The sequence below is a fragment of the Mirounga leonina genome, unplaced genomic scaffold, assembly GCF_011800145.1.
Source record: "Mirounga leonina isolate KUSES-001 unplaced genomic scaffold, KU_Mleo_1.0 Mir_178, whole genome shotgun sequence".
NCBI classification, from domain to species: domain Eukaryota; kingdom Metazoa; phylum Chordata; class Mammalia; order Carnivora; family Phocidae; genus Mirounga; species Mirounga leonina.
The window spans coordinates 24,448,413-24,471,396 of NW_023270464.1; the positions used below are offsets into that span (position 1 = coordinate 24,448,413).

Below are 22,984 nucleotides of genomic sequence, written 5' to 3' on the forward strand. Positions count from 1 at the left end.
CTTTTTTTTTTTTTTCTGAGTCAGATGTCCCCAAGCACAGAAACCTCTGGGAGTGGGTTCTTCCAGGAAGTTCTTCAGTGATTCTGATGGGGTCCTGTCCTGAGACCCACCACAGTTCACATACCCCCAAGTGATTGCCAAGTAGAGCTGATCAAAGTTAAGAGGTCATAAACGCAAAACCACATATTCAGGCTTCTTGTGCTCTTCTGCTACTAGTCTGTCTTTAGGCCGTGTATGATTTGGTAGATTCAGCTAGCCCTGCGGACCTGGCCCACACTGTCCTTCTCTTGAGTTTTTAGTGTGCTGGGAGTCTGTGTGTCCCCAGTCCTTCAGCCAGCTGTGTACCGGAAACTATTTAGAGAAAATTAACATGTAATAAGTGAAACCAGCCACTTGGAAAAGTGGCCTGCCCTCATTTCATTTTCTGAGGGTAATTATAATTTCATGTTTTTGATTTATTTCTTATCACTGTCGTGCATGTTAAGTTCTAATCTTTTCATTGGGAAAATTTTCTTACATTATTAAATCAACATGATAATCAGGTTTCCTTTAGCTTGATATGTAAAGACATTTTTTTTTTTTTTAAAGATTTATTTATTTGACAGAGAGAGACATAGTGAGAGCAGGAACACAAGCAGGGGGAGTGGGAGAGGGAGAAGCAGGCTTCCCGCGGAGCAGGGAGCCCGATGTGGGGCTTGATCCCAGGACCCTGGGATCATGACCTGAGCCGAAGGCAGACGCTTAACGACTGAGCCACCCAGGCGCCCCTGTAAAGACATTTTAAGTGTATATAGATACCCAAAATTTATTATTAATCTCTACATTTTTTTTTTTTGCTTTTGTTATTGTTGTTACAGATTTTTTCTACAAAATCACATGGTCATAGCCTGACATTTTTATATGAAAATTGTGCCTTTGGTTGAACTAGAAGGCTCACTTCCTGTTTTTTGTGCATCATGCTTTATTTTCAGGTTCAGTTATGTATGCTCAAAACCAATACTGTTTTTCACTTCTCATTATATGTTATAATTTAAATGGAAAACAATTTTTTTCAAAAGGAGGTCAGGCACTTTCTATGATAGCTGAAGAAAATGTGGTCGAAAATAGCAATTGATGTGGTAGCTAAAATACCCAGAGAAGCAACAAGACAAGAATCTAATCAAACAGAACTCTGAATATTTGGTTAATTGAGGATATACTCAACTGTAATGAAATTAAAGATTGTATCATTTCTGTGGAGACCTTTGAGAATGAGAATATCCATTTGGTTGGAGAGCTTTCGCAGTGAATTAGAAAAAGAACAGAATGATTTATTATAGAAGCCAATCAGGAAACCTAGTCATTCTTCATTTTACTCTATCACCTGGGATTGTTTATCCTTTCTTCTTAGATGTTTCCTTTACGAACATTTATTATCAAAACATGAGGAAATGTTGGGGACTTTAATTATTCAGTGGTTATTCAGCAGTTACCAAGCACTGTATTTGTTTAGGTTCCAGTTTTGTGAAAGTGAACAGAAGTCAGCAGCTCAGCCTGGCGCAGGGGAAGTCAGAGAATGAAATTCCACTGTGGTGAAGGTAAGCCCAGGATAACTTGGGAACACATAGGCTTGGCCCCTCATCCAGATGGAGGTTGGGGCTACGGGCATAGTATGTTTGAGTTGTGGAAGATGAGGAAGAATTAGGGGAGAAGAGGAAGAAAGCAGGACCATGCTGTGCTCACTGAGTCACGTGGCCATGGCACGCTAGTAAGAGACGTGGGCTCTCCAGGAGGTTTTAAGTCGTTCGGGCAGCTGAAGCTCAGGCTTCAGACACCACCGGAACCTTGAATGCCGTATCAGAGTCCAGGCTTTATCTAGGGCAATGTGGATCCCCTGAAGGGATTTTACATGTACTCTATTTATGCATCATACATTCCAACCCCTTTTGAAACCAAACATTCTGATGTTTTTGTGACTTTGGATTAATAATTTCATGCATTCCTCACTCTTTCCATCCCCCATAGTATATAGTTTATCTGTTGAATTCAGATAGTAGTGACAGAAGGTAGACAGAACTGACTTTTGTCTTGTTCTGTTGATACAAGAGAATGGTTAAGTGTAATAGTTGTGAAGTGAGCAGAAAGATACTTGGAAATGTTTCAGGTTCTTTGTGGTCAGTATTTTTGTACATCCTGTAGAAATATGTCATTCCCTATATATTTTCAGGCACTTGTGAAATTTTGGGGTGTATGAATTCCTTTTAGGATTTGTGTGGATGTATTCTCATGATTAATTATTACTGAAGTAGAGGAAATGATATCAGCAGATGTGCAGAGCTTTTATTCGCACTGAATACACTATTCATTTAGACAAAAAGATCATTTCTCAATTCAAATCGGAATATTCTAATTTAAGGCCTAAATCAGTTGTGTCATAATCTCTATGGAAACAAAGCTTTCTACTGTGTAGTAGTTGCGTAAGTAACTCATTTCCCCCTTGTAGATACACAAACTGTAGATGCAGATGCTTCTTTTTGCATTTTCTCTCAAGAACTCTTAAAATAGAAGAGACTTTAGCCAGTGACATTTGTTTATATGTTTTATAAAATTTAAAATATCTGTTCAAATATCCTGCTTACATGCATTCTTATAAAATTGCTGGAATTTAACCATCACTGAAAAGCTGCTTTCTTTTCCTAGTTGAATTCTGACTCAGAGGGTTAAATTATCCCACTCAGTTCTTAGCATATTAGCATCACCTGTCTGTGCAAGGCTCCCTCTGGTTGGGCTGTCTTCTTATTTTTTTCTGGATCTTCAGGCATTTATATATCATGGGTATATAGGAGTCCTTTGTCAGTCATATGTTGTGCAGATACCGTCTCCCATTCTGTAGCTGACCTTTTCATTACCAGGGTCTTTTGATGAACAGAAGTTCTTAATTTTAAAATCTAGTTTTCAGTCTTTTCCTTTTTATGTTTAAGAAATCCTTGCCTACCTCCAGAGGTTCCTCTTTTTTTGTGGTTTAGTGATCTTCATCTGATTCTCCACTCCCTTTCCCTCCCTGCCAACTAATCATAATCATTCTAATGTGTTTAGTATCTATGTTATTTCATTTTTGTGTGTTGTTGTAAAGTATGTATTGTTACGTGCTTATGTATTTTTAATTTTTGTAAATGGTATTGTATTGCAGATCTCGTTTCTTTTTTCACTTAGCATCTGTGTTTAAGATTCATCATATTACTGGGGTGCCTGGGTGGCTCAGTGGGTTAAGCGTCTGCCTTGGCTCAGGTCATGATCCCGGGGTCCTGGGATCGAGCTCGGCGCCGGGCTCCCTGCTCAGTGCAGAGCCTGCTTGCCTCTCCCCCTCCCCCGCTTGTGCTCTCTCTTGCACACTCAAATAAATAAATAAAATCTTTTTTAAAAAAAGATTCATCATATTACTGTGCCCCAATTAGATGTACGCATATTGCCTACAGCTCTGCTACTGCACATAAGCCTGGACAAACGTCTTTGCACGTAACCCCTTACAGATCTCTGTTCGTAGACCCCAAATTCTCACTTCTGGGTTTTAGGGTATGCAGGTACAGGCATTTGGGGCTTAACTCAGTAACTGGTTCCTGAACATCACATGCTCTAAGTGGAAATTTCAACCAGGAGTCATTACTTAGTCTTTTAAATGGAAAAATTTGTACAATTCATTGTCAGTCACCTCAAAACCCTGAACCTGTTTCCTGCAACATAACAAATTTACTAAAGCCCTATACGTAAATAACATTCTAGCTTGTTAGGTTGTAAAATGCTTAAAACATCACTTTGTAGTCGCCAGGTGTTGTGGTTATTGACAAATAGTTGCGCCTGCGCAGTGCGTCTCTTCCGCTCTGGGCTCGGCCCTAGTTTGCTGTGACTTGGCTGAACAGGACGCCCCAAGGAGGTCGGAATCGTGGGTAAATATGGGGCCCGTTAGGGTGCCTCCCTCAGGAAAACGGTGACGAAGACTGAAATGAGCCAGCCCGCCAAGTACACTTGCTCCTTCTGTGGCAAAACCACAATGAGAAGATGAGCTGTGGGGATCTGGCACTGTTGTTCCTGCCTGGAAACCGTCAACGGTGGCGCCTGGACCTGCCACACCACTTCTGCCGTCCCGGTAAAGGCCGCCGTCGGACGACTGAAGGAGTTGAAAGGCCAGCAGAAGCTCCGCCATTTGAAACATTGCTAGCCTAGAATAAATGGGCTGATTTATGTAACAAAATTACCTTGGCTTGTTAGATTTATGACTTAGATGTTCCAATTTGCGTTGCATTAATTTTGCTTTCTCAAAAAGACTTGGAAATTAAAAATCTTATTTTTTATGGGGCTAGGGGAGGAAACAAGTTGTTGCTTAGAATGCACTAATAAGAACAGTTCGCCTGCCTTCCTGTAACTTCCAAAGGAAGGCAGTGGCCCCATGGAGGATGGTGCTAGGATGCCCTCTCTGCACCAGCAGCTTTGGGAGCTGCACGTCACCTTTGACACTCCATGCTTTCCAAAGTGCTTATGCAATTATGACTACTTGCTGTTCTAACAAGTGTATTTGGATTGTAATTTGAGACTTCCTGCACATCATTTTGTTAAAAATGTATTAGACTTCTAGTTTCTAGTTCTGGGCACGAGGAGCTTAGAAATCAACTCTGTCCTAACAATAAGTAAACAGCTGAAGAGACTGAAGAATCAACAACTCTTAAATCCATGAGGGAAGACACAGTGCCCCCAAGATGGGAGAGCCAGGTGAATGCGGGGATACACTGCTTACCAGAGACTCAGAGCAAAAGTCATTCAGGAGTGCTGGCATAGGGAAACCTGAACTTCAATTGGCCATTGCTGGAGGCTCAGTGCGGATAACTCTGAGAGAATTAGAATGTTCTGAGGGACTGTGGTATGGGGTGGGGGGCTCACAGTATTTTGAAGTTTGCCTCCAGGAGCTTGACACGATTGGCACAGTAAATATCAGAAAGAAAATATGTTGTCTACAAGAAACTCACTTTAAATATAAAGACACATGGGGCACCTGGGCGGCTCAGCCGGTTAAGCGTCAGACTCTTGATATTGGCTTAGGGCACGATCTTAGGGTCCTGGGATCCAGCACCCCCATCAGCTCTGGGCTCAGCGGGGAGTCTGCTTGTCTCCCTCTCTCTCTCTGCCCCTTCCCCCTGCTTGCGCCCATGCACGCTCGCACACTCGCTCTCTCTCTCTAAAATAAATCTTAAAAAAAAAAAGACCTCTACAATAAAAGTAAATGGTTAAAGACATGCCGTGCTAACACTAAAAACAAGCAAGCGTAGCTCTATTAATTTCAGACAGAGCAGACCTCAAAGTAAGGGAAGTGATCAGGGATATAGAAGGACACCACATGATGATAAAGAAGTCAGCTCTCCAAGAAGACATAACAATCCTTTATGTGTATGCACCCAACAACAGAACATCAAACTGTGTGAGACAAAACCCAACAGAACTGCAAGGAGAAATGGATGAGTTCACGATCATGGTAGGGGACCTCAAGACCTTTCAGAAATGGACCTATCCAGCAAGCGGAGAGCCAGTAGCCAGTAAGGACATGATGGAATGCAGCACCACCATCAATCAACTGGATATAATTGACATCTATAGACTACATCATCTAATAGTAAAGTACACATGTTCCCCTGCCCTCTCAAGCTCCTGTAGAACATTCACCAAGGTAGACCACATTCTGGGCCATAACACTTGAATAAATTTGAAAGAATAGAAATCATGCAATGTCTGCTTTTATTTTTTTAAGATTTTATTTATTTATTTGACAGAGACACAGCGAGAGAGGGGGAACACAAGCAGGGCGAGTGGGAGAGGGAGAAGCAGGGAGCCCAATGTGGGACTCGATCTCAGGACCCTGGGATCATGACCTGAGCCGAAGGCAGACACTTAGCGACTGAGCTACCCAGACACCCCAATGTCTGCTTTTAGACCACAATGGAAATAAACTAGAAATCAATAACAAAGATAACTGAAAAATCCTCAAATATATGGAGATTAAACAACACACTTCTAAATATAGATGGGTCAAAGAAGAAATTTCAAAAGAAATTTTAAAATATTTTGAAATAATGAAAATTAAACACAACTTACCAAGAGTTGTGAGATGCAACAAAAGCACTGCTTAGAATGCATAACTTAAAAAGAGTGATCTAAAATTAGTAATCTAAGTTACCACCTTAGGAAACTTGGGGGAAAAAGAGCAAATTAAATCCAAAGTAAGCAGAAGAAAAGAAATAATGGAATTAAAGCAGAAATTAGTGAAATCAAAAACAGGAAATCAACAGAGAAAAATTAATGAAGCCAAAAGCTAGTTCTTTGAGAAGATCAATAAAATCGATAAGCCCCCAGCCAGGCTAGCTAAAAAAGAGAGCAGATACTAATTCTTAGTATTAGCAATGAAAGAAGGAACTTCATTACAAATTCCATGGAAGTTAAAAGGTTAATATTATAAACAATTCTGTGCCCACATATTTGATAACCTAATGAAATGGACCAATTCCTTGAAAGACACAAACTGTCAAAACTCATACAAGAACTTGATGATCTGAATAGGCCAAATCTATTGAAGAAATTAAGCCAGTAATTAATAATCTTCCAAAACAAAGTACCAGGCCTATATGGCTTCACTGGTGAATTCTACCAAACATTTAAGGAAGAAATTATACTAACTCTCTACAGTCTCTTTCAGAAGGTAGAAGCAGAGGGAATACCTCCTGACTCATTCTGTGAAGCCAGCATTACCTTAATACCAAAACCAGATAAAAGACATTACAAGAAAAGAAAACTACAGACCAGTATGTCTCATGAACATAGATGTAAAAATTCCCAACAAATTACTAGTAAATCAAATTTAAAAAGTATAAAAAGAATTATATGCCACACCAAGTGAGCTTTATCCCAGGTAAGCAAGGCTGGTGGTTCGACATTAGAAAATCTGTTAATGGGGCACCTGGGTGGCTCAGTCATTACGCGTCTGCCTTCGGCTCAGGTCATCATCCCAGGGTCCTGGGATCGAGCCCCGCATCGGGCTCCCTGCTCAGCGGGAAGCCTGTTTCACCCTCTCCTACTCCCGCTGCTTCTGTTCCCTCTCTCGCTGTGTCTCTCTCTGTCAAATAAATAAATAAAATCTTTAAAAAAAAAAAATCTGTTAGTGTAATCTATCACATCAACAGCCTAAAAAGGAAAAATCACATGATCATATCAGTAAATGCAGAAAAAACATTTGAGAGAATCCAAAACCCTTTCATGATAAAAACTCTCAGTAAATTAGGAAGAGAAGGGAACTTCCTCAACTTGGTAAAGAATATCTACAATAAGCCTGCAGCTAACATCATACTTAATGATGAAAAACTTGAAGTTTTCTTGCCAAGATCAGGTGTAGGGCAGTGATGTACCCCCTCTCACCACTCCTTTCCAACATCATACTGGAAATTCCTGCTAATGCAATGAGACAAGAAAAGGAAATAAAAGGTGTACAGTTGGAAGACCTAAAACTGTTTTTGTTTACAGATGACATCATCATTTATGTGGAAAATCTAAAATAATTGACAGAAAAACTAACAATTGATAGAATTCATAAGTGATTATAGCAAGGTTGCAGTATACAAGGTTAATACATAAAAGTCATTGCTTGGGGTGCCTGGGTAGCTCAGTCAGTTAAGTGTCTGCCTTTGGCTCAGGTCATGATCCCAGAGTCCTGGGATCGAGCCCTGCATCAGGCTCCCTGCTGAGCCTGCTTCTCACTCTCTTCCCTGCTCGTGCTCTATCTCTGTTACTCAAATAAAATCTTTTTTTTTTTTTTTTTTTTTTTTTTAAAGTCATTGCTTTCCTGTATACTAACAATGAGCAAGTAGAATTTGAAATTAAGAGCACAATATTGGGAGTGCCTGGCTGGCTCAGTCAGTAGAGCATGTGACTCTTGATCTCAAGGTTGTGAGTTCAAGCCCCATGTAGGGTGTGGAGCCTACTTAAAAAAATAAATAAAAACACAATATCATTTACAATTGTACCCCGAAAAAGGAACAAAATATTTATTAGTATAATTCTAATAAAGTGTGTACATAATCTATATGAGGAAAACCACAAAACTCTGATGGACAACATCGAAGAACTAAATAAAGGGAGAGACATTCCGTATTTGTGGATATGAAGACTCAATATTGTGAAGATGTCAGTTCTTTCCAACTTGATACATAGATTCAAGGCAATCCCAGTCAGAGTTCCAACAAGTTACTTTATGGATATTGATACACTGACGCTTAACGACTGAGCCACCCAGGCGCCCCAGCCATTCTCATTTTTTATGGATCGATTTTCTTACCACCTTTTAGAGGCAATCTTCTTCCAGGGTTTCAGGAAAACCTTTATTTGTCCCTTGTACCAAATACATTAATATATTTAAGAACTAGGTCCTATTTTTTACACATATTTCAAGGTATCATGAAGTGAATGGTTCTTATTAGAGATTACCTTTGTGCTCTGAAAGAAATAGCTCTTTGGAAAAATATGGTTTTAAAAATGCCTTAAAGTGTGTATGTTTTTTTTTTTTTTAAAGTGTGTATATGTGCATGTGTAAAGTTATAGTTTTATAGCAAAAGCTTCTTGGAAAATCTTTTCTGTAGATACTTTAGAATTTATTGGGCGTTTGCTCACAGTCAGGCATTGTGTTAAACTCTTTAAATAGTGCATTTAACCCAGACACCATTTTCTGCTCGACACTATGGGTTTGGGGAAAAAAGGACCTGAACAGTTTTACCCAAGCATGTGACTTGATTTTGACATTCGGTTGGGAAAACATATAAAAGTCTCCTTGTAAATATTTGCTGTTTAAATTGACTGAAGGGACAATTAGGAGCAGGTAAAGAGAGAAAAGAGAGAGGCGGACAGTGGGGATGGATGTGGAACATTTGGCCTGCTCAGAGAGAAGGACCTGGGAGAACAGTTAGGAGCTTTGCTGTGGGGTAGATCTTGGTGCCATCTTGTGGGTGGATCTGGAAAGAACCAAACAGACCCATACCAGCCTCTACCAGGATGCCTTGCAGAACCCCAAATTTCCATGAACACCTAAATAAAACTGTAAGTCAGATATCAGAACTCTGGTCTAGGAACCAGTAGATTTGATTATGTCCTGTCCATCAGCAAGTCTTGATCACCCTGCCTCCAAAATGCCCCAAAGCCATCTGCTTGTCTCCATGGCAATTCCTGGGCCGTAGGGCCATCCTCTCTCACTTGGACTGCTATGGAAGCTTCCTCAGTGGTCTCCTTGCCTCTGCTGTCACGTCCCACTGTACATTCCCCACCGGGGATCCATTTAAAATATAAAGGGGATCTATTTAAAGGGATCTATTTTAAAAAATAAAAATTAGATCCTATCACTTTCTTGTATAAAATTCTTTAGTGGCTTTTGATGAAATTTAGGATAAAACTCAAGTTTCTTGTCCTGGCTTAGAAAGCTCTGCATCTTACTGCCCCTGTCTAGCCATGACCTCATCTCCTGCCCTCTTCCCCTTCCTTTCCTTGAATGTCCCCCATTCCCACCATAGGTCCCATGCACCCCTGTTCCCTCTGCCTGGGGCTCCTTCTTCCGTTCCTTGCATGGCTGCCACCTTTTAATTCAGATCTCATCTTCCACATTGCTGCCTCAGAGGCCTTTCTGGACTCTGATTCAAAATAGCACCCCCGTTAGTCTCCATCACATCTCCCCCTGATAGGTAGAGATACTGTCTGTCTTGTTCTCTGTTGGGTGTTGAATGCCTAGGAAACCAGTTAGTGTACCAGGGGTGCCCAACAAAGATTTGTCAAGTGGGTGAATGCTGCTTTCCAGGTTCTTGGTCTTATTTCCACTAAATATAGGTTAGGGTCAGGTGATTTTAGGCCTTTCCCAATGGAGCATAAAAAAGACCACAGGAATTCAGTCCCCCTGAATTGGGTCTTGTTCTCATCATTGTCCTTTACCAACTGTTGAACCACACTGCTCTGAGCTTCAGTTTCTTCATCATTAAAATGGAGTTAATAAGGGGAGCCTGGGTGGCTCAGTGGTTAAGCGTCTGCTTTCGGCTTAGGTCGTGATCCCAGGGTCCTGGGATCAAGCCCCACATCAGGATCCCTGCTCAGCAGGAAGCCTGCTTCTCCCTCTCCCACTCCCCCTGCTTGTGTTCCCTCTTTCGCTGTGTCTCTGTCAAATAAATAAATAAAATCTTTTAAACAAAATTAGCTGTTGAGTAAACATCGATTCAAAAATATTTCTTGGGGGCTCCTGGGTGGCTCAGTTGGTTAAACGACTGCCTTCGGCTCAGGTCATGATCCTGGAGTCCCGGGATCGAGTCCTGCATCGGGCTCTCTGCTCAGCAAGGGGTCTGCTTCTCCCTCTGACCCTCTTCCCTCTCGTGCTCTCTGTCTCTCATTCTCTCTCTCTCTCAAATAAATAAATAAAATCTTTTTAAAAAAATATTTCTTAAATGCCCACCGTGTGCCAGGGACTGTTTTGGATACTGGAAATACAGCAATGAATAAAGCATATAAATCCCTGCCTTCATAGAACTTACATTCTTAGTGGGAGAGGCAGACAGTAAAGAAGATAAATAGTAAAATATGGAGTTTTGCAAATGATGACTGAGAACTACAGAGAAAAAAACAGCAGGCAAGGGATAGGCGATGTTGGTTTGGAGAAACAGAAGTTTTAGGTAGATTGGTATTCTGTATCTCTTTTCTCTCCCACCCCTACCCATGATCAAGATTCATAACCCTGGTTTGGCCTTCTAGTGTCACTTCTAAATGTTAGGTCAGTTAGGCAAACAAAAGAAATCTGATATGTGGTTTGTCAAAGTTTCAATAATAATTTATTTTGTGTTTCTGTTAGCCATATTTACAAATATTACTTTATTAAAATACAAAGAGACTACTTACAATCTCTCTTTAACAATCAGTATTAATAACACATATCTAAAAATCCAGAAGACTAAGCAACTTGTATAATTACCAATATCCATGAACATAGTGTTGTTTCTGTATTGTCGAAAGATATCAATTGCTTTTGAAGCTGAAAGATTAAATCAAAGCTGTGATATTAAACTTAGCTTGAAGAGGACTATTCTCTTTTAAATATTAATGTGCACAACAAATTATTAAGAGGGCCGTGACCTTGAAACATTAGGTCAGTTTGATTCTGATTTTCATACACAAAGAAAGGAAGAATGCAGGAATTCTATAGTTCTGATCCCCTTTTCCAGAGCAGTTGGGAAGTTGTTTACTCTTTGAGGGCTCACTGCTGACGTCTGCTCACTGAGTAATGTCATCAGATTTCCTGGTGGTGGTTATTTTGGGGGGGCAATGGTAAGTAGTTGTCCGGCTCTGCTGGGACACTGCTCGACAGAGGTCCTGAGAGCCGGATATACCCCGTAGACAGGATGTAAGGTTAAAATGCAATCTAGTTAAGTAAATAAGTGTTCGGTGGTAAAATACAGTTGCTGAAACATTACTGTTTTAAAATGATATTAAAATTATACTGAGGCAAAATTAATAATTTTTAAAAAATCTATAGCTTCTTTTATTTCTTAAAATGAATGCAATGGTGAGTTATTTTTGTAAGTTGAGATCATAAAGTTATACTGTCCTTTGTCTGTGAAAGTTATTTCACCCACTTTTGGTGTGGACCGTGTGCTCAGAGTTGTTTTCCTGGGAGGGATAAGGCTTTGCCCTGAGCCATTCATACTTTTATCTTGTCCCTCAGCTTGTAATCAACTCTGTATTATACATCTATGTGTGTGTGTACACACATATGTATTTTTTTAAACGTGCTAGTCGTTATCATATTTTTAAATTTTATTAATTATTAACCTTAACTTTATTTTTTTTTCCTCTTGGTTTCCTTAAGTTTGTACTGTTGACTTTCTCAAACTTAGTGACTTGAAAGCTTGGTAAGTGTATTTAATTCTTGTTTGGTGACAGAAGGATTTAAGGCTATGAATCTTGCCTCTGAGTAAAATTTAGCAGTATCCCGTAAGTTTCATTACATGGTATTTTCATTTTTATTATTTTCCAGGTAATCTGTAGGTATAATTTGCATTTCCCTCTCTGACCCAGCAATTACAAGTTAATATTTAAAAATTTTTCAGGGCAGTGGTGTTTCTTGATTTTGCTTAAGCTCATGTTTTTAATTTCTGGTTTGTTGGCATTATGGTTGAAGAATAAAAATGGTACCATTTTTACTTTTAGCCATGTGTTTTTAAAGTTTCCTCTGTGACCTAGTATATTATATGTTTTTACACTAGTCATAAATATTTCTTTTTCTCCTTTGAGACTTTTTTGTCTACTTGACCCTTCAGAGCCAATTTCGTAAGTATCCTCTGTCAGAGGCTACCGCTCCCCACTCACGTAGGCGACCCAAGTACTGCCTCGCTCTTGCCTTATCTTGGGCAGTAGCAGCGGGCTTCCTGCTCATGAGTCTTCTGCTTTCTCCTATGAAACTGTCCCCCCTGCTATAGAAAGTTAGCGAAATGATTTTCCTTCTCTTTCTTTCTCCTGTCATTTTCTTCCTTCTTTCTCCTGAGTAGGTCCGCTGCATTCTCCAAGCAGTCCGTCTATATCCTTCTTTGTACTTTCTTTCATTCATTCCTTTAAACTTTGTAAAAACTGACAGAAACTCTTTGTTCAGATTGGTCTCAGTGCCTCTTGCTTTCCTTCTGAGTGCACCATGAGCGTATGATTGTATAGAGCAGACCTGTCTTTGAAGACTCTCCTGGCCTCCTTGGATCATCTCAGGACTGCTGGCTTTGGCATCAGCTGCGCCCCTCGCTATGAGGCTGGCCTGCAGCTACACAGTGCAGGGGGTTAGATCGTGCTGGGGGAGGTCTCTTCTCAGCCTCCCGCCCTGCCACAGAGTCCCCCTCAGTCTTAGGTCTGGAATAGTAGTGGCCCTCATTCTTAGGATTTTGAGAGATGAAATTGTTACAAAGCAGATCAGAAACTAGGCTGGTGTCCCATAGTTGGCAGGCATCACCTTCTAGCAGTGAGAAATAAACATGGACTTGCCCCATCACTGAGCAAGCTTTGTTTCATTTGTTAACTGGGGATAGATCGCTACTTGAGGGGAGACATGGGAGGTGGGCAGTCAGGAAATATCTTGCAGGAAAGCTTATAGATCTAGGATTTTTTTTGCCATGGAATCATACCACCACCCAGAGGCCTGGGGATCCCTTCAGTACATACAGTGGTTCTGGGAAAATTGCAGAAATTTGTCTCCTCCTCTGGGTAGCAACTCAGTGCCAGCACCCATCACTCAGGGCTGTATTTCAGCCCTGTATTCTTCCTCCCCTGGGCTCCCTTATGCAGTGCACAGACTGCCTACACCTTCCAGTGGCCCTGGCTTTGCAGTGAAATCCCAGCTGCCACTTGCTGACTCTGTGGCATTAAACAAGGTACTTGGAAGCTCAGTTTTCCAACCGTAAACCTCTCTGTGTTACTATAAAGATCGAGCAAGATAACACACGTTCAGCAATTAGGATGACGCCCAGTATACGCTAAGCCCCTCCATTGGTGTTATGATTATTATTGCTCATTGGGATTTGGTTATGACATTGTATTTACCTGTGTCGTTTTAGTGCTGAGTTCTCAAGTAGATAAGCAATTATTGATAAACATTGTGCTCCTCTGTAAAATGCTCTGATGTCACATGATTCTAACTGCTGGATTTCATTATGTGTGTGCCATTCTTGAAGTAAGATTTCATGGTACATCAGGAGAAAGATAGAAGGAATCAGTGTTCATTCAGTGTCTAGTTTGGGGGGGCCCTTTATATTGTAAACTCATTTGTCTTTGTAACAAGTGAGAAGGCTGAGGAAGGTTGAGTAATTCACTTAAAGTCATACACAGCTAGGAAAAGCAGAGCCAGGATCAGATTCATTTTATTTTTCCCTCCCTACTCTGCACCTTTCCTGAGGGTTAGAAGGAGATCCCTGGGATTCTGTGTAATAACTATTTATGTAATTTTTCTCTGGAGTAAAAATCTCACTTTCATCTGTGGCACTGATTAGAGAAATTTTAAAGTGAGCTTATCTTTAAAAAATATATATATTTTAAGCATACCTTTTTCTTACAGGTAGCAGTAGCTGATGTGCAGTTTGGCCCCATGAGATTTCATCCACATCAACTCCAGGTAATAATAAGCCATACTGTGATTTTTACATACTGATTTTCTTTAAAGAGGGGGAGGGAGAGGGCCTAACAGTGAAAACAGTTTTCTATTTTAGGTAATAGTATTGGATCAATGGTAAACTCCTGAAGCTGATAATAGTACCCTAGTTATACAAGAGAATATACTTTTCTTGGACACACATGTGTGTGCACCGTACTTTGAAAGGTTCAGCAATAAAGAAAAGAATGTGCATAATTGTGGGGGGGGAGGGGGAGAGCAAAGGGAGCACAATCTTAACAATTGATGAAAACAGAAGAAGGGTCCACCAACGTTCATTGCACTCACAGCTTTTCTGTAGGTTTGAAATTTTCCAGTATAAAAAGGCAAAAGCGTGGTCTTTTCTGTGTGGCTGAATATGCTCTGTCAGAAAATATTTAAGCGATCAAATCCAAAATATTAGACGACATCAGCTATTGAAATTGAGCTCCAAAGTTATTTGATGCTTCCTGCACACAAACCGCAGAAGTGTGCCTTTGTGGTAGTTGCGCACTTGGCGAAACTTAGAGGAGCTAAGCCTTGGGGGACAGGGTCTCCGTCAGCTTTGCAGTCTTTCTCACAGGCCGCCCCCCTCCACCTTACCAGTGTTGCCCTCATGAATCCATCTGGGTCTGGAGGGACGGAGCGGTGCGCTTTTGACCCAGACCTGGCCGGAGGTGGGGGGTGGGGGGTGGGGGGTGCCTGGCTGGAGAGGCGAGAGGCAGCAGATGCAGGCCTCCGCTGATCGAGGCCAGGCCCCGGGACAGTGAGCCATCATCCTGGGCCAGGGGCATAGCTGCCACCCCTTGAGCCCGGCGCTGTGCCTGTGTTGCTTAGCCGACGGTTTTCTTTATTTTGTCATTTGCTGTCAATGAGAACTTTATCGATTTTTATTGAAATGCAGTTGGCCTACAGTATTATATTGGTTTCAGGCGTACAACAGAGTCATTCAACATTTATACACATTAGGAAGTGACCATCACGATATCTCTAGCTACCATGTGTCACCATATAATGTTGTTACATATTGTTAACCATATTCCCCCTGCCATACCTTGTAACCCCGGGGTCGTATATATTTGAGACTGGAAGTTTACCTTATTTATTTATTTATTTATTTACTTGAGAGCAGGGGTCAGGGGGTTTGGGGGAGGGGCAGAGGGAGAGGGAGAGAGAGAATCTTAAGCAGGCTCCAGGCCCAGCGCGGGGCATGGAGCCCGACGCGGGGCTGGATCTCACAACCCTGAGATCATGACCTCAGCCAAAATCAAGAGTCGGATGCTTAGCCGACTGAGCCACCCAGGCACCCTTGGAAGTTTACCTTTTAAAAATCACTTTCCCCCTTGGGGCGCCTGGGTGGCTCAGTTGGTTAGGCGACTGCCTTCGGCTCAGGTCATGATCCTGGAGTCCCGGGATCGAGTCCCATATCGGGCTCCTTGCTCAGCAGGGGATCTGCTTCTCCCTCTGATCCTCCCCCCTCTCATGTGCTCTCTCTCTCTCTCATTCTCTCAAATAAATAAATAATAAAAAAATCTTTAAAAAAAAAAAAGAATAAAAATCACTTTCCCCCAAGACAAATATCATATGATTTAACTTACATTTAGAATCTAAAAAAATAAACCACCACCAACAACAAAAAGCAGAAGCAGACTTATAGAGAACAATCTGGTAGTTTCCAGAGGGAAGGGAGGTTGAGGGATTACCTAGCTGGTTATGAGGTATTATATTTTGGTCTGCTTGAAATCTTATCATCAAAGTAATTTCTTTTAACTTGGAGGAATTACATAAAATCTTGAGTCAAAACATTTAATACATTATTTAAAGTTTTAAGTATTTGGGGCAGCTTGGTGGCTCAATCGGTTAAGCATCTGCCTTCGACTCAGGTCATGATCTCGGGGTCCTGGGATCGAGCCCCACATCAGGCTCCCTGCTCAGGAGGGAGTCTGCTTCTGCCTCTACCTCTGCCTCTGCCCCCCACTCATGCTCCCTCTCCCTCTCTCCCTCTCTCTCTCTGAAATAAATAAAACTTTATTTTTTAAAAAGATTTTATTTAAGTATTCTAAAAGTTTGACTAAAATAGTTTTAGTTTTTGCCATCTAAGGACTTGTCTAGTTAACTTACTGTTAATTAAAATAAGTATTTGTGTGTTGTAATTGAAATAATTTTAAGATAAAATGCTTAATCAAGCTTTTGTTGAGTTCTGCCAGTGAGCTTATTAGCAAAAGAATAAGTATATGACCCATGCACTTGGACTTCCAGACAAGAGCAGATAAAATAGCACTAATTTGGGGGAGCTGAGTGATAATGTCCCTGACTTATGTGTAGGAGGATTTCTATCAACAGATTATTATGTTCACATCTGTGTACTTGCCTTGAAAACACTTGGGAGTTTTCTGTGGCATGTTAAGAAATTACCATTCTAAAACTTTTTTTTAAAAAAGTGTTCACACTTTTTTGATTCAGGTACTTTTAGTGTTTACCAAAGAAGATAACCAGTGTAATGGATTCTGCAGGGCGTGTGAAAAAGCAGGGTTTAAGTGCACAGTTACCAAGGAGGCTCAGGCTGTTCTTGCCTGTTTCCTGGACAAACATCATGACATCATCATCATAGACCACAGAAACCCCCGGCAGCTGGACGCAGAGGCGCTGTGCAGGTGAGCCTGGGACGCGGGCCTAAGTAGCCCCACTGGCATGTGTGACGATAGGAGCAGCCCAGAAGTTCACCAAGTTAAGTTCACGGTCTTCCAAGTTGCCTTCTTTGCACGTAAAATAAGACATAAGGACAGCATTATTTCTAGCATTGATCTTCCTCTGTTCTGTTTTACTTTGCTTTGCTTAAAACAGTAAAAAAAAAAAAAGAAAGAAAAGAAAACCATTAAGGGTTAAAATGAAACCCAATCTGTAACTAACTACAACCGTCACCTGCATGTTACTGCAACAGGAGCTAATAAAATCTTCCAGATGTTTTTAAAGTTATAAAAAATTGAAAACTGTCTTCTAATGTTAGGCGAATGTGCCTTGTTTATAGTACTCGCAGAATATCAAAACATGTGAACTGGGTTGCTTAATAGGAGGTTCTAGAGAAGTATAGATTGTCATGTGTGCATGTCCTCTACTAAGTTCCCACCCCTGACATCCAGCCTCTGTTGGGGGGGGGGGGGGCGGTTCCCAAGGGAAAGCTCTGAGCTGCAGAAGTTCTCTTTCTTGCTGAGCCCAACCTAATCCCCTTTCCCAGATTTGCAGCATTCAAGGGCAGGAATGGTCTTTCCTGGGTGGAGCATATCCTCACTGGTCTTGGCAGCTCCTAACAGTGAGGTTTCATATCCCAGCCCCATCAGGGCTGCTTCCTCTGAGTGTCCTCTTCCAGGCGGTAGCCCTTGTAAGCGTGGTTCCAGAACCGAAAATCTCACACCAGGTTTGGATGGGTCAGTGAAGAGTAAGCAGGATAGCCATCCCCCTTAGGCTGTCCAGGGAGAAGATGATTACAAACGCAGCCCCTGAGCATGTTCCTCTCCTGAGGGCTGTGTCACAGCCTTGGCCAAGAATCTCTGGTTTTTCTTGCTAGCTGTGTTTTACCACATCATCTCCATCTTGTTAGCTGAGGGTGTGTGTGTGTTGTGTGTATGTGTGTTGGGGGGGAGGGTCCTTGTGCCATAGTGAGTGAGTTTTCTAGAGGCAAGAGTAGGCCCTGATTTAGTTTTCTAAGTCACTTTCATCTCAATTCTGGTTGTGCCTGGTTTACCTCCCTTAAGATCATCCCTTTAAGGGAACCTGCCCACTGTGGAGTGTTCCTTCAAGGAGTCATTCCAGGCTCTCCCTCCTGAACTTGTTCACATGCTCTCTGTCCCTCTGCTGACTTACACAGTTCATGAGGCCTTCGCCCTGGCAGAGCTCTGTCCTTTCCTTCCTCTTGCTTTTGGGATACCTAATCAACACCACCTGTGAAGGGTTTTCATCAGTTGCTGACTTATCTAAACAACCAGCCTTCTTCTGTATGTCTCTACTGGGGACATTTGGAACTCCTCACACTCCTTTATCAGATGCCTTGCTGAAGGCCAGATATTCTGTGTCTGTGCCATTTCCAAATCCACTGGTTGAGGAACCCTGCTTTGCAAGTCTTCTCCATTCTGGGCACGGTCTTTGGTACTAGAGCTCCACAGGTAAATAAGACATGGTTCTTGCCTCTGAAGAGCTACCGTTCCAGTTGGCAGGGCAGGTGAGTGATTTTAGTACAGGCTGCCCACGAGGAGGAATATGCAAAGTGCCGCAGTTGGCCTGTGTCGGGGAGAGCTGCTCCAGGCGGAGGGGGCAGCATGTGCAGGAAGAGGCAGGTATCCTGGGCTTCTCTGCTCGGGATTGACGGGTGCTGGGCTGGGCAGGCATGCGACGTGGCTCTGGCGAAGGCTGGAGGAGCAGCCCGGAGCCCCATCTTGAGGGCCTTAGGTGCTGAGCCGCAGGCTTGGACTTCAGCCTGTAGGCAGTTGAGACACTGACATGGTCTGTGCAGGGGCACATCAGGAGCAAGTGGAGTGAGCCGCTGCCGGCTAGAGAGCGGAGGAGAAGGGCAGGGGGGCCAAGGCGAGTCAGTCACCTGTGAGGCTGTTGGAGGCCGTCTTGTGCGGATTACAGTGCCGCCTCCCCGCTTCCTGTCAAGAAACCCGTGAAGCTGACAGACAAAAGCTGACCACAGCAATTAAGAAGCCAAAGATAAGCTGATAGTTATATCTGAAGCTGGGAGAGCAGAAGAAGGCCAGGATTCCCACTGTATCTCTTGTACCGTGGGGCCTAATGAAGAACCTCTCCTGAAACGTCCTCCGCATACTTCAGTCTCTGAAGCTGAAGTACCAAACGAACCTAAAGGAAGGAGATGGAAAGAGGCTCTGCTTCGCTGCCACGGTCGTGCTGAGCCTGGGACGCTGGAGTTGTGCTGACCAGAGAAACAGACGGCTCTGCCTTAGCTGAGCACCAGAGCCCTGCCCGAGGTCCCCCAGTCCCTGCTGCCTCCTCATTCTCTACTTTCTGTGTCCCCTGGGATCCCCAAGACCTAGAGCAGAGGGAGAGGGACAGAGACCTGGGTTTTTCTACCATGTTGTGAGGAGGGGCAGGAGCCTAAGGAGTGTGAAAGCAGTCTTTGACGTGTTACAGTTGCAGAACAGCAGACTGCATCAGTTCTCAGGTTTAGTTAGAGGGTGGGGAGAGCCAGCCAGGAGTCCACTGTGTGCGGCTCACCTCTGCCTGCCTGCTGGCCGTGCTCCCTGAGCAGGAACTCGCATCTGCTGACTTGATCTGCAGGCCCAGACCGAAGAGGAGGGCTGCCCATGCCAAGGGCCTAGCAAAGGCGTGCAGGGGAGGCTTCTGTGACTCTCTCTGCTGCAGGCTCCCCACGGGGTTGATCTCGCTTCCCTTCAAGGATGAATGACCAGGATAAAGGCCTATAAAAAGCTGCCAGATAACAGAGGGGAGAGAATAGCCTTAAAGACTAAGAAAATGATTCACCACAAGGAAGTGCCTTCTGAGTGCCTATGGTACTCAGAAGAAATGAAGAACTGTTCCTTCGTGCACCAGGAGTAGGGCTCTGTCATGAAAGGGAAGACTTGATAAAGGGAGGTGAAGGAAATAAAGCCCTGCATGGGAGCCCAGAGGGCACCAGCAGAATTAGATCTAGGTTGAATGCAGGAGCAAGACTCAACTCGGGTGCCGGACGCCTTCGACCATCTCTGGATTCACCTCAGTCCGGGACTCTTTGTTCCACTGTAAATTCCATTCTTTTCCATCCGAAACTCATTCCACACGGTGGAGGGAACAGTGGTGAAGTACAAGTATGGAGTTGTTGTAAAATGTGACTCACTGAAGGGCCTTGCTGGGCTCTTGGGAGTAAGCCTCCGTCCCCTGGCCTTTCTTCCAGGGTTGTGTTGAGACCATCATCAGATTTATTTGTAGTTGCCAGTGTGTCTGGAGAATGGTAGTTGCCCCCTATACCCACTTCTACTCTTTCCTAATAACAGAATTTTTAGTGTTTAGCTGGGCCTCTGGCCACCTAGAAAATGCACGCATTCCCCAGCTTTCCTCGCAGCTGGCCAGTGGGAATGTCCTGCGCATCTTCTGGAAAGTGTCCTGCTGTCTAGAATGTGGGTGTTGTGGCTAGAGTGCAGCCTCCGTCTCGGACCACGAGGAAGAAGCCCTGTGGAGGCAAGACTCGGGACACCTGGAAGGAGCCAGGCTCCTGGTGCTGCCGCGTGCTGTCACAGCCTTGGACCGCGTGCCTCTGTGCGTCTTTTACGTGGGAGAAGAATCTTGCTTAAGCCACTATTGTGTGGCGCTTTCTCTTACGCATAAACCTGGTGCTAGCCAGCCAGCGTTGCTGTGAGGGCTTCCCAGAGAGCTCACGCGGTCTTCCAGAATCTCGTGCTAGAGATTCGTGCCCGCTCTTCTCTGACTTCTCGAAAGCTGCCTTCCTAATGTCTGGGTATGCATTTTGATGATGCCAAGTCATTGCTTTCTTCATTTTCCTGAATCTGAAGTAAAGGGGGTGTGTTTTTTTTCCAAGCCAGTTTCCTTACATTTCTATTTTCTGGTCTATTCTTCCCCCTTATGGACCAGAAAAAGTCAGGAGTAGACCTCTGCCTTTTCATACAGTGTTAGCCCTTCTTTGCGGGTATCAACTTGCTTCCAGGTAAACATGGCCTTCCCTTCTGCTTTGTCCTTCGCCCAGCGCCCACCCTCATTCCTGTGTCCCGAGTAAGTCATCTAAAATGACTTCCCAAGTGTATCCGCACAGTTACCTGCCTGCTATTTATACCACTCAGATCTCTGTTTTTCTTCTAAAAAGATGAGAACTGGTTTGAGATAGCTGACTGCATATTTAAGTTTGTCTTTTCTTTCTTGAGATCTTTATGATACAACAGAAATATGAACACAAGAATAAGTACGGTGCCCTCAGAAGTCACGGAAATACCGTCTGTGGGCGCCTGTCTCTCCCCGGGTAAGATCTGTGCTAGGCTCAGCAGCAGCCCACAGTTTTGAGAAGTAAGCTGGCCTTGTCTGTGCGAGTCTCCGCTGTGCCAGTCGCCCTTCCACGCTAGTACAGCCCTCCCCGTGGCCCCGCTCCAGGCAGGTGAGTGTGGCTGTTCTCCAGGCACGGAGGCCCTGGGGGAACCGGGGACCGGCACCTGGTCGGCAGATCTGCAGTGAGCTGTCAGGAGGGCTCTTCCAGTACAGCAGCTGGGCAGCACCCTCGCGGTTGGCCTTGCCTGGCATGGACAGGCGGACAGGAGCCGGAGGAATGGACTGGACACTAGGGAAAACAGCAACAGAGAGAGAGAGGTGGGAGCTGCGCGGCCCGTGAGAGCGACTGGCTCGTCCCTGGAGCTGCGCGTCCACCCCTGAGCCACTTCTGTTCCCCACATCCCGTCTGCGCCTGTCGTGAGACCCAGCCTTGAGAAAATGAAGCCCCAGTGCTGTGAGGCAGGGCTGTGCCAGAGGGGCCACGGCCACGCCATTCGTTTAGGCATCGTCTGTGGCTGCTTTCACGCTACAGGGCAGAGTGGAGTGGTTGTGACAGAGTCTGCCTGGCTCACAAAGCCTAAAACACTTGCCATCTGGCCCTTTACAGAAAAAGTTTGCCAAACTGAGGTATCCATTGTGTATGCTGAATTGATGTCCTCTGATGCGTCTGGGAAGGCTACATTATGTACCATCCTTGGGAGAATTGAGAAAGAGTCACGCAGATGATTCTCTGTGTTCTGTGACTCAGGAGTGGTTCTGTTTCTTGAACTAACAGAACGGAAGTCATGCAGTAAGTCTTAGCTGTTCTCTGTCCCATCCCGGACACACTCTCTAGGAGGCCAGCACACTTCTGACGTGGCTGGGGCCGTCAGGGAACGGTCGCTCTGTTCTCCTGCTGGAGCCACCGTCCTGCGTGAGTGTCTTCCTTTCAGCCCAGGGCTGCCTTCCCCCTCTTCCTGTGGCATGGCTCTGAATCTTCTCCGGAGTCCCGCATGCACCCCCTCCCGCCCCCCCGCCCCGGCCCAAGGTAGGGTGAGCTGTCGTACATCTCCAGTGGAGCTGTTCCTCCTCCTACTCTCCTGGGTCACGTTGACTTCCACCCTGTCTCATCTCCTGGCTGGGTTTTCGTTCCTGGGAAGGGGTGAATGCACTCTCGGTGGGAGATTTCAGTGGGGCAGCGTCCCCCACGTCTCCTGACCAGTCCTCCATTCTTACCTGTTTCTGTCAGGTGGCCATTCTCTTCTTAACCAACTGAGCCACCCAGGCGCCCCCTGTGGCGATTCTCTTCTTTCTGATGGGTTAGAATATCTTGCATTTCCTAGTTTTGAATTTGTTGCTACTGCTTTTGCCTACCTAGGAACTCTTTGTTTATACGGCTTAGGGAGCTGATCTTTGGGCTTTGTCCCCACTGTAATCATGGCCATCAGCTTGCGGTAACACACATGTACTCACATTTCCCTTTGGCAGGGAGAGACAGATAATCCCAGTCAAGTAGGCCCAAGGTAAGGAGCGTTCTCCACCTGAGGCTGCTTGGATTAACAAAGGCCAGAATGAGTAGCAGGCTCACGGTCTCGCCAGTTGTTAGGTCCGCACTCCTTGAGCGTTAAGATTACTTGTCTGCTGAGCGCAGCTTGTGCCCTGGAGGGAGGAAGATCAAGTAGCGGAGAAGGTAAATCGGAGTATGACTTGCTCCCTCTTCTACCTCTCCCCAACTTTAATTGTTCTACCGAGATTGAGTGTATTTATATATTTTTTAAAGAATTGCTTTACATTTATTTAAAAAAA

The 22,984-nt window shown here is 43.9% G+C and overlaps 1 protein-coding gene and 1 pseudogene across 4 annotated transcripts in view; both read left to right on the forward strand.

The window, feature by feature from the left end:
* PDE8A (phosphodiesterase 8A) overlaps positions 1-22,984 on the forward strand; it is a 143,015-nt gene that overhangs the window by 55,244 nt on the left and 64,787 nt on the right. For 3 of the 4 annotated variants that reach the window (XM_035024214.1, XM_035024213.1, XM_035024215.1), the window contains exons 2-3: positions 14,123-14,179; positions 16,658-16,848. In XM_035024214.1, coding sequence (XP_034880105.1) covers positions 14,123-14,179; positions 16,658-16,848 — 248 coding nt within the window. Of the gene's footprint in view, positions 1-14,122; positions 14,180-16,657; positions 16,849-16,899; positions 21,990-22,984 lie in introns of those variants that run through there. The other variant, XM_035024216.1, reaches the window with a different exon arrangement.
* Positions 1,556-5,198, forward strand: LOC118023147 (annotated as a pseudogene).